The sequence below is a fragment of the Leucopleurus acutus genome (assembly GCF_964270905.1).
Source record: "Leucopleurus acutus genome assembly, chromosome: 20".
Classification (NCBI taxonomy): domain Eukaryota; kingdom Metazoa; phylum Chordata; class Mammalia; order Artiodactyla; family Delphinidae; genus Leucopleurus; species Leucopleurus acutus.
In genome coordinates this window covers 36,556,716-36,572,014 of record NC_139162.1, presented here as the reverse complement: position 1 = coordinate 36,572,014, position 15,299 = coordinate 36,556,716, and the positions used below count along the sequence as shown (strand labels likewise).

General features: G+C 41.3%; 1 protein-coding gene across 2 annotated transcripts in view; it reads right to left on the bottom strand.

The window, feature by feature from the left end:
* NETO2 (neuropilin and tolloid like 2) overlaps positions 1–12,828 on the bottom strand; it is a gene marked incomplete at both ends in the record, with an annotated part of 67,192 nt that extends 54,364 nt beyond the window's left edge. For both annotated transcript variants that reach the window (XM_082862513.1, XM_082862514.1), the window contains 2 exons: positions 1,503–1,559; positions 12,795–12,828. In XM_082862513.1, the coding sequence (XP_082718639.1) occupies positions 1,503–1,559; positions 12,795–12,828 (91 nt within the window). The remainder of the gene's footprint in view (positions 1–1,502; positions 1,560–12,794) is intronic.
* Between the last annotated feature and the right edge of the window lie 2,471 nt (positions 12,829–15,299).

Sequence of the window (15,299 nt, the reverse complement as noted above, 5' to 3'; positions counted from 1 at the left end):
AATGTGAGGACGCGGAACTGCGAATACAGAGGCAGGTTTTGACTATGTGGGGATCAACACCACTCAGCCCTGCATTGTTCAAGGGTCAAATGTATATCAATAAGACAAGAACAAGGCATACTCTAAAAAACAATATTTAGAAAACAAATGAAAGCTTTTAAAAATAGAAGAAATGAAAAAAATATCACGTTTGGAGCAGAGGTCCATAAACTATGGCCCTGGACCAAATCTGGCCTGCTGCCTGTTATTGTAAATCAAGTTCACTGGACTATATCCATGCCCATTCATGTGCGTACTGTACTGTCTATGGCTGTTTTCACCCTACAACTGCAGATCTGAATAGGTGCTCCTTCGACTACAAAGGTCTTCAAAACCTTAAATGATTACTATCTGGTCCTTTATAGAAAAAAGTTTCCAATTCTTGGTTTAGCAGATAAAGTTGAGGAAGTCTCAGTGTGGACTACTGAGAAGAAAACAGTTAAAAGAGAAATGGAAAACAGAAAAGATTTTTTAAAAAAGTAACTTAATAATAAGAGTTCCTTGAAGACAGAAGAGAGAAAAATGGAGAAAAGGGAATTTTAAAAATTAAACAAGAAAAAAGGGAAAGAAAAATTTCCTACATCCAAAGACAAAATTTTCATATTGAAAAAGCCCAACGGGTGACTTGACGTAAACCCTGAAGAGATGTGACCAGAATTATAACAATACTGATGCGGGTGCTGTGGCACAAAGTTAAAAGAACACTTGTATGTGGTAGGTGGTGAAGAGGAGGTGTATGAAACAGATCAATTCTCATCCCGCATGGTGGGAAAATTATTTTCTACTACCTGAAACTGAAATAACCAAGAAGAGCTGTATGGTATGTTATTTAGAAGTATGCAGGAAAATACCCAAAGAATCAGCTAAGAGTGGCTATCTCCATGGAGAAATGGGGTGATAGGCTGGGGGACTGATTTTTCCTAATTAACTTTATAGAATGCTTTGACTTTTGTCATGTGTATGTATAACTTTGATGAAAATAAAAATAAGTCAGGTTATTTAGGAAATGTACTAAACTCTGACATGAATATCTGGCTCAAAACTCACACCAGCTAATCCTCTTTCATAAACAAGGACAATTAGAACAGGTCCCCAGGGCTTTGAGTAAGCTATTGATGGAAACGTTTCATTTGTCTACACTGGAAAAAGGGATTTTTATTTTCGCTTAGTGATAGATAAAGCATGAATCTCATTTGATTTTTGGACATAATCCATAGTGTTCTAGGAGTCACTAGTTATGCCAATTTTTTAAATTTATCAATGCAAGACTTTATGTTAACAATTTACTCTAGCTAACTGCAGCTGAACCTAGCCGAACTGAGGCTGACAGGTTGATGGAAAGCCTCAGGTCACTGGAACACCCCAGAGGGATTATGGAAATAGTACTCAAAAGTTGAAATCCTTCCAAATAAGCCATCCCACTGTCCTGAACATGCAGTAAATTAGCACTGTAAGGTCTTTACCTTGGGTCTTTTGGGCCACAGCAATCCCTTCCACTACAAGTATTGTTATTAACAACACTAGAGAAATAAAAGAGAAGAGAAGTTAAAAAGTTGAATCTACATTAGATTTTACCAAGTTTATAAGAAAAATCAGGTGACAAAAAAAAAGATGAACTAAAACTCCCTATTTCTTACTAACATTCACTCTCAAGATTTTTAAGTGTTAAATGTTATGCTGAGTTACTATTTGACACTTAAGAGAACCCAAGAAAAAATGTAATTGGTATTATACTCATTTATACAAGCACTAATGGTACATTTTCAATTTATGATGGATTAAAAAACACATACTTCTTTTTTAACAACAAACTAAGCTGACCCCAATTATCCTGTATTTATTTTACTGTCTCCTCAAAGACTTTACATGCATAATGGCTAGCTTTGCAATGTATTATGCCAGTAAAAGTTCAATTAGATTATTTGACTTGTGAGAACACTCATAATAAAGACAGAAGTAAGGGGGCAGCAGTTTCCTAGAAATCAATTTAAGATACTCTATAGCTGTGCGGTACAGCGCTGTGTCCTGCATTACGAAAGCTAGCATTATTTAGAAAATGGAGCTTCTCCCCACCCCCTGCCCCTAAGTTTAACATTTCTGATACCCAATGAACAATATATTATTTTGTATATGTTTGTGTTTTGAAGATAACATGTTATTTTTAAGAATGATGCACTGATATCTTTTACTCTCCCTTTCAATGGAAACCACACTATCAGCCTCCTGTGTAAACTGGAGTTTTTATTATTCATTCGGTCAGCAAGCATATACAGAGTACCTACTGGATACCAGGCACTGAAGATACACAGATTGAGGCAGGGGAGAAATACAGCAAAACAGTTAAAAGAGAATGGACTTCAGGAGTTAGGTGGATCCAGGTTGGGGTTCAAGTTTTGCTCTGTACCAGCTGTGAGGCCTTTCCAACTCAGTTTACTTATTTGTAAAACGGGGATGTTGTGCTAATAACACCAACATCACAAGGTTGTTGCGAAGATTAAATGAGGTGATGCACACTGCACAAAGCCCTTTATATGTGTCAGGCATTCTGCTAAATAAATGATAGATTTTAGGACAAACTGCCATCCTTAAGGAGTCAACCTATTGTCAAAGACAATCCACAATACAAGGTGAAAGGAGTTTAACAGGGGTCATAACGGAAAGCACAATTGAAGCAGAAAAGGGAACCATTCATTCAGCTGGGGGTTAAGAGGAATAGAGGAAAGCTTTAGAAAAAAAAGGTATATTCTAGTGGGACTGGATAGAACTTCTACCCAGGAGAGGGAGAAAGAAAGCTTAGACAAAAACATGGAGCCATAAGCACTTATCTATAGGCGATATTAGTGAAATTCTGAGTACAATAGTACAGTTAGCATGTGGAGGGGAAAGTGGTACATCAGGTTAGAAATAGTAGGATGAGATCCAACTGTAAAAAGCCTTGAATACCATGCTAAAGAGTTTGGACCTTTGACTACAAGGAGAAATCACTGTGAGTTTTTAAACTAGAGAGTGATATTATCACATCTGTGTTTCAGACAACTAATCTTGATGGCTGTGTGGAGTCTAAATTTTTAAAAAGAGAGGTCATTTAGGAAGCAAAGATGATATGGTCTTGAAGCAGAGCAGTGGTAGTGTAAATGGGAAGGAGGAGATATTTATAACATGATTCAGATATAAAGTCAACTGCAATTGGTGACTTAAAGGATGTCTAGGGGTGAGGGAGATGGAGGCACTGAAGAGATTGCTAGTTAAGTGACTGGTAGATGGTCAAGCCATTGTTCACTCAGTAGCATGTACCCAGCATCTACTACCCAAAGTCACCAACATACAAAGAGTTCTTGTCATCTTACGCTGTTTACATCTTATAATCTAATCATACATCTTCATCTTTGGTTTCCTGTATCCTTGTTGACCTTTGTTTCCTCTGTCTTCTCTCAACAACTTTAATTTCCCCTCCCTTTCTTTGGTTGCTAGCAGTGTTGAAGATCTCATGCTATGTAGGAACAATCCTTCCTTCAAACTCTTAACATCCTGGCACTGGATCAGAGTTAGAGGAATGGATTTTGAACCGTTTTTTTTTTTTTTTTTTGAACCGTTTTTAAAAAACAAAAAACCCAGAAGATTTCTGATCAAAAAGAAAAACTAGGGACTCCTCTGGTGGCGCAGTGGTTGGGAATCCACCTGCTAGTACAGGGGACACGGGTTCGAGCCCTGGTCCAGGAAGATCCCACATGACGTGGAGCAACTAAGCCCGTGTGCCACAACTACTGAGCCTGTACTCTGGAGCCTGCGAGCCATAACTACTGAGCCTACGAGCCACAACTACTGAAGCCTGCGCATCTAGAGCCCATGCTCCGCAACAAGAGAAGCCACAGCAATGAGAAGCCCACGCACCGCAACAAAGAGTAGCCCCCGCCCATCACAACTAGAGAAAGCCTGCCCTCAGCAATGAAGACCCAACACAGCCAAAAATAAAAATAAATAAAATACATTAAAAAAAAAGAAAAGAAAAACTAGGGAATTCCCTGGCAGTCCAATGGTTAGGACGCTGTGCTTTCACTGCCAAGGGCCTGGGTTCAATCCCTGGTTGGGGAACTAAGATCCTGCAAGCCATGAGGCACAGCCAAAAAAAAAAGGCTTCCCTGGTGGCGCAGTGGTTGAGAGTCCGCCTGACGATGCAGGGGACACAGGTTCGTGCCCCGGTCCGGGAAGACCCCACGTGCCGCAGAGCGGCTAGGCCCGTGAGCCATGGCCACTGAGTCTGCAAGTCCGGAGCCTGTGCTCCGCAACGGGAGAGGCCACAACAGTGAGAGGCCCGCGTACCGCAAAAACAACAACAAAAATCTAGGGTAATGTTAGATATTTGACAATTCAGCAAATATCACAACCATCTGTACCAATGTATCTTGATAGAGGACACTATTCCCCAAGGCATATCATCCCAGTCAGGTGATACAGAACTGGTCAAAATTTTGTGATTATACCTTTCCTCCTGATTCACGGGCATAACAATTTACCAATTTTTAAATTTATAATTCACAATATTTAAGCAAGTAATACAAAACCAGGCAGAAAGGGAAAGTAAGAAATCAACAAACTGAAACCAGGAGAGCAACAGTAAAACTATGGTAAAAAGATGAATTGTGCCTAGAAAATTATTCTACATAATGACTAATAAAAATTTGGCTTTGTAAAACACTTGACTTATGGAATTTGCACAGAATATACAACTGAGGTAGAAAAAAATCACATTAAAAATAAAATTACAAGACCAAATAACCCTATTAATCTTCTCTACTTTATTTAGGGTGTTGCTCACAATTTCCCCCTGCCAAATGTTTAAAACAGCTATTCACAACTCTTATCAACCAAATGAACTGTTGCCACTGAATTTAAAAAAATGATATATAAATAAGGCAAATTTGCACAACAGTTAGGGACAGAAATATTTAGTGATAGCTATGGTGATATAGTGGTGACTATTAATCATTCTAAATTCGGTATCATAAGAAACAGTTTTCGCTTAGTTGTATAACAAGATCTTTGTAAGCTGCTTGCTATAATCAGGCTGAGACAGTAAAACAAACTCTACTGATGCCAAACATTGGAATTATCTAGTACATGAAGCAGTGCTGTCATGCTCTGTTCTGTCCTTAATCCCAATCTATGTGCCACTTATTCCCTTCTTTCTCTTACCAAAAGGGTCAATAATTTCTCAAATCCAGAGATACCTCACACTTTGAATTCAAAGACAACGTACCCAGGAAGGCACTAATTCTTTAAGGCAGAAATATATGCCAAAATAAAAATTCTAAACTCCACAACCACAGAGTTTGGTTATGCAGAGAACCGCTTGTGATCTGATGCTTGGAAAAAGGTACTGTCCACCACTTATGACCTCACCTCTGGTTCTGGAGTTTAATGTAGTGTAGTTTAATAACCAGTGTACAGATCTGACTTAAAAATGAAGGCTTAGATGATAAAGACAGGTGCTATTCAAGGTATTAAATACAAATCCTCCAAGCTACTCCTTTTAACCGTGAATCACGGTTATCAGAGTTCTCTACTGCAATCCTGTCCCCAGACCTTCCAGTTTAAGGCCGTACTTTCCAATCAACTAAAAATCAAGGTCAGGTTTATTCTTTCCACTGTTACTTAATAGTGGCAACTCTGGCCAATGCAATAAATACTGGAAAGGAGACAAAATTATTATTTATAGACAATGTTATTTTAAAACCTAGAAGTCCCAAGAGAATTACTTGGAAAATGATTACACCTATTAAAGGAAGAGAGTAAGACCAAAATAAATTAAACAAACAAGTAAGTAAATAAATTTAATACAATGGAGAATATGTTTTGGATAATAAAACAATGTAAAAGTAACATTTCTTCCCAGTAAGTCATACAATATTTAATGATGTTTTAATAAAAATCTTAGTGTGTTTTTTGGGTACTTAAAATGCTTCTGATGGTCATCTTAAATACTTTTTTATAGTGGCCAAGGAAAATATAAAAATAAAAGACTAAAATACATAAAAATAATATACTTACTATAAAGCTACAGTAATTATAAAATGTAGCCACGGTAGAGGAAGAAATAGATGATCTGTCAACAAACATTACTAGCGTCCACTGTATTTCAGGCAGTGAGTCAGTCCCTGGAACTACAATGAACCAAGAAGACATGGTCCTTATTTTCAAGGGGCCTTTAGATAAGAAAATGGAAGAGGAAAAGCTCAGAAACAGACATACATATCCCAGAACTTATTAAAATATATGTGATATTTGAAACACTTGGTGAGAAGACAGTTTTAATAAATGGTTCTGGGATAACTTGTTAATTATTTGGAAAAAAAAAAGTAGGTCCCTACTTCAAGCTATCAATAAGTAGGAAAATAAATAGCAGATTGAAAAAAACATTATATTTATACTTTTGGGAGAACACCTTCATTTACAAAAGACAGGAACATAAATAAAAACTACAAACAGATGGGATAAAAGATTATGCCACCAGGAAAATGTGCCCCCAAAATGCAGAAATTCTGCCTTACTAATAATATTAAAAAGAATGTAGATTCTAGTGTTGGTCAGGATATAGGAAACTGACTTATTCTGCCACTGGATTGTAAACTGGCACAGCTTTTGGGAGGTTAATCTGGTAATATATATCAAGGCTTAAAAATGTACAAATCCTACTCAGCAGTTCTTCCAGATCTGAGAAATGAATCATTGGGACAGTAGTTCTCAAACTTTAGTGTGCACCATATTCATCTGGAGGGCTTATTAAAATAGACTTGGTGGGGGGTTACTTCCAGAGATTTTGATCCAGTAGGTCTGGGGTGGGGCTTGAAAACTTGCATTTTAACAAATTCCCTAGTGATGCTGAAGCTGTTGGCCCTGGCACAACACTTTGAAGACCACTACAACAGGAGAGTGACAGTACACTGAAAGAAACAGAAAGAAGTTGCCTGTTTTCTCCTTTGGTGACAGTAGGAGCACGTGTGGGCCAAGGTGGATGGGGCTGGGCAGAGGGTGGGCACAAGGAGTTGATAAGTTGATTTTGGAAATGTTGGTGAATGCTCTACTACATATATGTATGTATATGTATTCTTATAATGTCCCTACAAATATCTCTTGTTTCTGAACATCTGCATTTGCCACGGACCTCCCTCTGCTTCTACAAAATAATGTTCACACTGCTAAAAACCTGCTTTTTCTAGGAACTCTCCCAAGATTAATTTTATTGACAGCATTCATACTTTTCACTTCTGTAACTCTCTATCTCTGTATGGTTTTGTTTCTTTCACTGATTTTGCACACTCCTATTATGTTAGCATAAGGTTTGGCATGAGTAATAAAAAACCCAAACTAGTAGTTTAACCAAGATAGAGTATATTTCTCTGACAAGTAAACAAACTGTGCAGGTAAGTAGTCAAGGGCTAGAGTGGTGGCTATACCATTACTAGGGACCTAAGCTCCTTCTGTCTTATTGCTCAGTTGTGCGTGACTTTCATTTCCAGGCTCATCTTATGGTCCAATATAGATGCTAGAGTACCAGGTTCCATATCTTCTTTACAGCTACCATGTCTGCATTACAGTCAGCAAGAATGAAGAAATGACACAGGGCATTCCTCCTTCCTTTAAAAACTTTTGCCCAGAATCCACAATGATCTCAAAATAAAAATTTTAACTGAACAACAGATATACCACCACTTCCCCAAAGTTGAACCCACATCTAACTGGTCAGACTTATTTAGTCACATGGCCACACTTAATCCTAAGGAAAGCTGGAAAATCTAGTATTTATTTTGGGTGATTGTGTGCTTAGTTAAAATTCAGAGAATCACTGAAAGGTAAAATGGATACTGGAAGAAAACTGGCTATTTCTGCCATAGTCCCCTATAGCCTACTCTGTCCCCGGCAGCCAGAGATCCTTTCAAAACATAAATCAGATCACATCACAGCCTTTCATAAAATCTTCCAACAGAGTCTCATTACATCTAGAATAAATCCATACTCCATATTCTGACTTCAGAGGTCCTATGTGGTGTGGCACCTGACCATCTATGGCTACACAGGTCTTCTTCCCATTACTTTAACACACCAAGCTAATTCTAGCCATAGGGACTAGTTATTCCTTCTGCCTAGACTCTCTGTGCATGGCTGGTTCCTTCCTGTTATTCAGGTCTTCTGAGGCCTCTCCGACTGCTAAAGAAGCTCTACATTTTCTTCTTCATCTTGTTTTATTATACAAATAATATTTTAATTATTACTTATATTACCTGCTATTTTCTTGCTTATTATCTGTCTCTTCCTACTAGAAAGAGGGACTTGTCTCTCTGAACCACTGATGCATCTCTAGTGACTAGAAGACTGACTGGCCCATAATAGCACTCAACAAAAATTAGATGAATACATGAAGTGACTAAGCAAAATCCTGATTATACTTTCTTTGTAACTATAACATATAGTACAGAGCCCCACTAACAAATTAACAAGCACACATCTTGGTTAACAGCAGGCACAGAGATGACCCAGCTTATTTGAGCATAAATCAGGGGACAGAAAAAGAATTGATTTTTTTTTCTTTTTCAGATATGCTACTACTCTTACTTTTCTCAAGCTGACTCAATTTACCTTTGTTAGTAATTAAATGTACCTCTTTCTCAGCCTTCCTATTTTTAGCATCTAAGCAGTAAACATAAGGTTTGGTAAACCTATCATGAGACTCCATAACTTAAGAACCGCCTAACTGGTCTCCTTGCTCCTATTTTCTATAATGAAAGCAAAATGGAGTTCAATTAGAGTCCATATACTACTTGAGGTAGTAGTAACTTGTTTTCCATTAGCTATGTTCCAAAGAACAGAAAAGTACCCTAATTTAATCAAACTCAATTTTACTTTGTAGTTAAGAAAGAAGATGGATCTTGGTGAACTTTGGGATCACTCTACCCTCCACGTGCTAATCACATTGCCAATCACTTATAAGAAAGAGTAACTGCAGAAGTGCTTTCTCTTTCCTGCAGAATGTGACAACCTTCTTGTTAGTCAAATGCTCTTGAGATGGCCGTTTTGTATGCTCTAATTATACAGGAATCTAATTATACAGGAATCCTCAGACATCCACAACAACTACCATCAGACTTTAACACGACCAGGTCACATTTTGAAGAGTATTTGATATCTTCTCACCCACTAAGGCTATAACTTCCAATACATTACTCTAGGCATATTTATACCAACATGTTTTAATGTCATTTTGACTAGGACGATTGAACTTTCAGATTAGTACACCCTGTAATTTTGTGAACAAAGATGCTAAAAAGTGTTAGTTCTTCGGGGGCCACTCTGATTAGCGACTGAGAGGGTGAGGGCCCTCAGCAATCAGAGCAACCTTGTTCTTATCTGTTCTTTGTTTAGTTTTTAAGTACCCACTCATAAGAGTTCCTCTGAGGGAGTTCTGTTAAGGAAAGTCTGGAAACCCACTGGATTAGATCACCTTTTAGGATTCCCCTTTCTAACTCAAACACCACAATAACTAGGATCTCAAAGGGCCCCAGGGACACATTAAAAAAAAAACCCAAACCAACAGGGACTTCCCTGGAGGTCCAGTGGTTAAGACTCCATGCTCCCAATGCAGGGGGCATGGGTTTGATCCCTGGTCGGGGAACCAAGATCCCACATGCCACAGGCAAAAAAAAAAAAATTACTGTGCAGGATCATAAATTTTAAAATGACAGGAGATTGTGCTGAATGGGTAGTAACCAAGGGCAGAACTTGGATTATTTTTTAGAATTTTAAATATGAACTTTACTTATAGTTTATCTTTTTTCTATCTTATTCCTAAAAGGACTGAAAATGGCTTTGATTTGAACTTGTTTTGTAATGCACATGTACGTGTATTACAGGGCTGCATGTTTTTCCTAAAAGGTGAGTTTGGTTTCAAAACACAGATAACTTTTCAACTGTCAGTATTAAAATATTTTCTCCAAATCGGGGGGAAAAAGTCAAAAAGTTAATTTTTCCCAAGGCTATGTTTAAAAACTTCCCTATTAAAGGGATAACTTCTCATTATGGTACTTATTTCTGTACGGTTTAATTTCTTGTAAGAGGCTTAAGGATGAAGGACAGGAGTTAATATTTGTCACAGTCTCAGATAAGATTTTTAAAATATAGTGCCAAGGGATAGTTATGCACTGTAACACCATAAATTTAACCACAGTTTATACAGATTTAAATGTAACTGCGTCTAATAGGATTCTCCTGAAGCAAGTGTGCAGGATGAATATGAACAGTGAAAAACGGGTTTATAAAACTAATGTAATATTTTCATGTGACTATGATACTTAACTTTGATAGAAGGCAAATCAAATTTTATAAGACCTGGAGTGATCATAAACAGTTAAAAGTGAATTATTCAGATTTAACAATATATGAAAGGTTTAAAAGCCCAGCAGAGTTATCCTTTTGTTCTCACTGCTGGAAGTAAAACAAAGAATCAATGGCATCTTAAAGTTACCTTCTACTTAAAATTTCACAGTCATTATGGCTGATTTGTTTTAGTAGAAACTGACCATAATATTCCAAAGGTGGCTTTTGGTAGGTAATATCCATAATTATGTAAATGTTAAATAACTGCTTCTGATAAGAACCTCTTCAATGTTGAAACAATTTACACCTTACAGGATACTTAAGGGCTACTTTTTCATGCATTGGTGCACACAATGAATGGTAGCACTGGGAAAAGCCAATATTTTTTAAAAGGTAATTTTTAAAAATTAAAAATACCAATGTTTATATAGGTAACAAATGCATTTGGTTTAAAAAAAAATCAAGTGATACAAATGGGTGTGCAGTGAAACAGAAGTCTTCCCTTTACTCTTGTTTCTCAGTCTCCCAGATCCCTTTCTCAGAATCAACTTTTGTTAATTTCTTGAATCTTTCCAGACCAATTCCCCATATTTATAAGCACATATACATAAACTTTAGAAGACTTAAAAATAGCTGGCTTTCTCTCTAGTAAGCCTAACAGTAACAAGTTAGCTTGAGCTTTTAAAAATACACCAGCATGTAAAAATAGTGTAGGTTGGGTAAAATTAAAAAAAGAAAAGCCAGATACTACATTGTTTTCACTGTAGCTCTGCCATCAACCACAGAATCCTTTCCTGAAAGGTGCAACAACTAAATGCTTCACCACGGTGGCCAGAGAGGGCAGTGTGTACCAACGACAAAGGCAAAGGCAGAAAAGCTGCAAAACCCTTCACCATTCCAGGAGTATCAGAGATTCCGTCCTATCCGGCTCAGTTTCAAGTTCTGCAGGTAAAGCTGTATAATAGATCTACGTGATTTCTCCCCAGAGGGGGCTACTCAGATGGAATGTCATTATTATTGAACACCCTAAGGCAAAGAGGACAACGAAGCAATTCAGATAAGGAGCACTATCAGAAACCCTACTATGCATAGAATTTATTTTGAAAAAGTAAAACAAAATCTTAATTTCCAAGGAATGGCGATATAAATTGAAAGTTACAGAAAGGAAAGACTACAGAAATTGATTTCAGAGATATAAAATTTTAATACAATGAGGAAATCATTAATAATTTATGGGGTGACTGCGAAACAATCACCAGATAGAAAGTCTTAGGTTACCTTAGCACAAACTGTACATATAAGTATACAGTGGGTAGTTAAATTGCTGAAATATCAATTATGAATTTAGGAATATCTGAACAGTAGATAATTTGTGCAATTAAAATTTAAAGCAAAATTATACAGAATTTTCCAGTAAAACAAATTTGAAAAGTGTTAATATGGAGTGGGAAAAAACCCAACATTTTTCACTGTACAAATATCAAGATACAATGAAAAGCGCTAATCAATGCCTTAACTCCTTACCCAATATTTAAAAAACGGGAATATTTCATAACATTACAAATACACAGCTATTCAGTTTTCAATCGAAGTCAGTAGCGGAAAAGGGAAGCCCTTTATTGGTGGTGGTGATTTTCCTCCGAGGACCGAAAACAGGATTTATGCATTCCGATTTTCAGAAACAACTTTCTATCACCATCTTGATTATCTATGTATATAAATTTTAATCTAAAATAACACCTCCTGGAAAACGCAAAGCAGCTGTAGTATGTTTTGGAGCTTTGTGTACTTGGCAAGCCGACTGTTTTAATTCCCGGTACAACAAATCATAAAGAACCAGATACCGGCGGCAGGGTATCCTGAGGTCCCGGGAAGCGCCAAGGCACAGCCCCGAGCAGCGACGCCCGCAGTGGTGCCGCAGCCTCCGCGGCCGCAGCAGGTGGGACCCGGCCGGCGGGGAGGCCGTTCCGCCGCACGCCACCGCGGGGCTTTTCAAGAACAGCTCCGCGACGCCTCAGCTGGGGTTTTCATTGTTTGCTCGGAATGACTTTGTTACTAATGCTGAAAAAGAGCGGCCTACGCTCCACTCACACAAACCCCACAACTTTGCAAAGCGATGTGCGGAATTCCGAGAAAGAGGCGCGAGGGCACAGCTCGGAGGGCCGGCCGAGCCGCCGCGTCCCGTTGAGCTCCCCGGTTCCCCCCGCCACGGCACTCAGAAGGCTGGGGAGAAGCGCTCGGGGAGCGAGTCGATCCCGGCGGGAGCGGGGGCTCCGCGATCCGCTCGCGCCAGACAAAGGGGCGCGTCGGACGCCCGGCGCCGGGCAGGGACACGAAGACGCCGGCTTCGCCCGCAGGGGGCGCCGTCCGCAGCTCTGGGCGCTTACCTTTGAGGACCGAGCAGAGCTGCTCCAGGGCCATGTTCCCGAGCTGCCCGGCGCTTCGCGAGGGGCCAAGGCGGCGACGAAGAGGCGGCAGCGGAAGCGCGGCGCTCAAGGCTCAGCGCGGCGGCAGCCCCGCTCCGTCCCCATCGCCCGCCACCAGGTTGCTACCCGCAGGGTAGGACTCAGGTCCTGCGGCCCGCCATGCCCGAGCCTCCAGGCGGGCTCTCGCGCTGCCCCAGCCCCCCGACGGGCACCGCCTCCTGCTCCGCGGCGCTCCGTCCCATCGACCGCCTCGCTGCCGGGGAGCGCGGACGCGAGGGATCGGACCTCCGCGGGCCCGTCCGCCTGCAGCCGCGGCGCAGGCCCCGCTGAAGTGGCGGGCGCGGCGAGCCCACGCTCATTTAAGCAGAGAGCGCTAGCGCCGCGTGCCGGCCGCACCGCCGGCGCGCATGTGCCCGCCCCCCGCCCCCGCCCGCGTGCCCCTCGCAACCCTCCCGGCCAATCGCCTGGCGAGCCCGCCCGCGGCCTCGCACCCTGGGTGGGCGGTGCTCCCCTCTGGCGACCGTTGTGTTGGGGGCGGGGCGAGAAGGTTCGGGGCACCGCCCTCTCACTCGCACCCCGAGAGGCCGGCGCAGAGGGAGAGCCCGGCCTGCGCCCCGCAGCCCCGGGCCGCGGGGTGGGCGGGTCCGAGCCCTCGAGGCCTGACGCCTGAGGGCGGGCTGGGGCCCGCCGCCCACCCGGTTCGGCGGCCCTAGTCCGTCTGCCCACCTCCGTCCGCCCTCGCAGACGGAAGGGGGGCGCCGATCCCATGGCCTCTTAAGACCTCAATTCAAGGTCAAAACTCTGCCCTGCTCAGCCCTTCTCTACTACCTGCCTCGGCAGGGGGCGCGGATCTGGGCGGGGCTCAGGGCAGAGCGGGTCTGTTTAGCGCCAAGGGAGTTAACCTGACCAACGGTAGTGATTACTAAGATTTACGGACCGCTTCCCGGATTGCCAGGCACAGCACCAAACATTTTCCATATCAATTCTGTAATCCTCGATTCACTTCCTGCGGGATAGGTACTGTTGGAGGATGGGGAAAAGGAGGCCAGGAAGGTTAAGTCATTTGTCCAGAGCCACACAGTGAAAGAGGGAGGCAGCGCTGTAAACCCAAGAAATCTGCCTCCAGAGACTGCCCTCTTTACCACCAAGCCATGCTGATGGGGTCGCCTGACTCCGCTGATAGCAAATCTCTGAATTTGCAAACAACTGCGTGGTATGTGGTATTCTGTTTTATTTTCTCTATAGTGATTATCACGCTCTGAAATTACCTTGCCTATCTACTTGTTTATTTTTGTTCATCACCTGTATCTCATTTACCCCCACTATTAAAATATAAGTTGCTTGAGGGCAAGGAGGCTACATTCATATATCCCCTCAACACATACTTATTGAGCATTAATTATGTGCAGAAAACAGTGATGGGTGCTGGGGAAATATCCGTGATTAAGGCCCTATCATAACAGAATATTTATGCCTGTATCTGACACGTAGTAGGAACTCCATAAATATTTGTCTAACAAAGTTAAGGACAATTTGCAGCAACTGAAAATATCTCTTTCCTTCTATCCCTCCAAAAGTAAGTATTAACAAGGTTTGCAAGTGAAAACATACTTAACATCAAATAATATTAAGGTATTTAGCCCTTTACCGAGTGTGCTGTGGAAGGTATACGAGATGTGTATGAGGAAAATCACCTACAGTTAAACTGAGATTGCACACGAGAACCAACTAGTAAATAAAACATTTAAGAGGCTTTTCCACAAATATAATAAAGTGACTTATTGGGAGACCAGGACAGTATTACCATTATTAAATCTAAGTCACAGACAATGGTGGACAAAAAGAATTGGGAGGAAGGAGCCCTCTCAGCTTCTGGAATAATGGTTCTTAATGCATAATTGTTGACTGAAGGAAGAATCCATGTGTATATGATGTCATCAGAGAATGCTTCATGAAGGAGGTGACACACAAAGAATGAAAAGGCTGTGGATGCCAAGTGGAGAGGAGAGAGAGCAGAAGAGCTTTCACATCAGGCAGGGAGCAGGGGTGACCCTCACATCTGGGGCAAGTGTTGTGACTGGTAGTGAAGATAAAGTTGAATATGGTGGGTTTTGACTATGGAGATTCTTGCTTGATTGCTAGGCAAAGGAGTTTGTACTTGACTCAGGAGGCTAGAGGCAGTTTTTTTTTTTTTTTTTTTGCGGTACGCGGGCCTCTCACTGTTGTGGCCTCTCCCGTTGTGGAGCACAGGCTCCGGACGCGCAGGCTCAGCGGCCATTGCTCACGGGCCCAGCCGCTCCGTGGCATGTGGGATCTTCCCGGACCGGGGCATGAACCCGTGTCCCCTGCATCAGCAGGCGGACTCTCAACCACTGCGCCACCAGGGAAGCCCTAGACGCAGTTTTTAATAGTGGAGCAATGGAGTTCTGGAAACATTAATCTGGCATTTGAGTTGATACAGTAAAA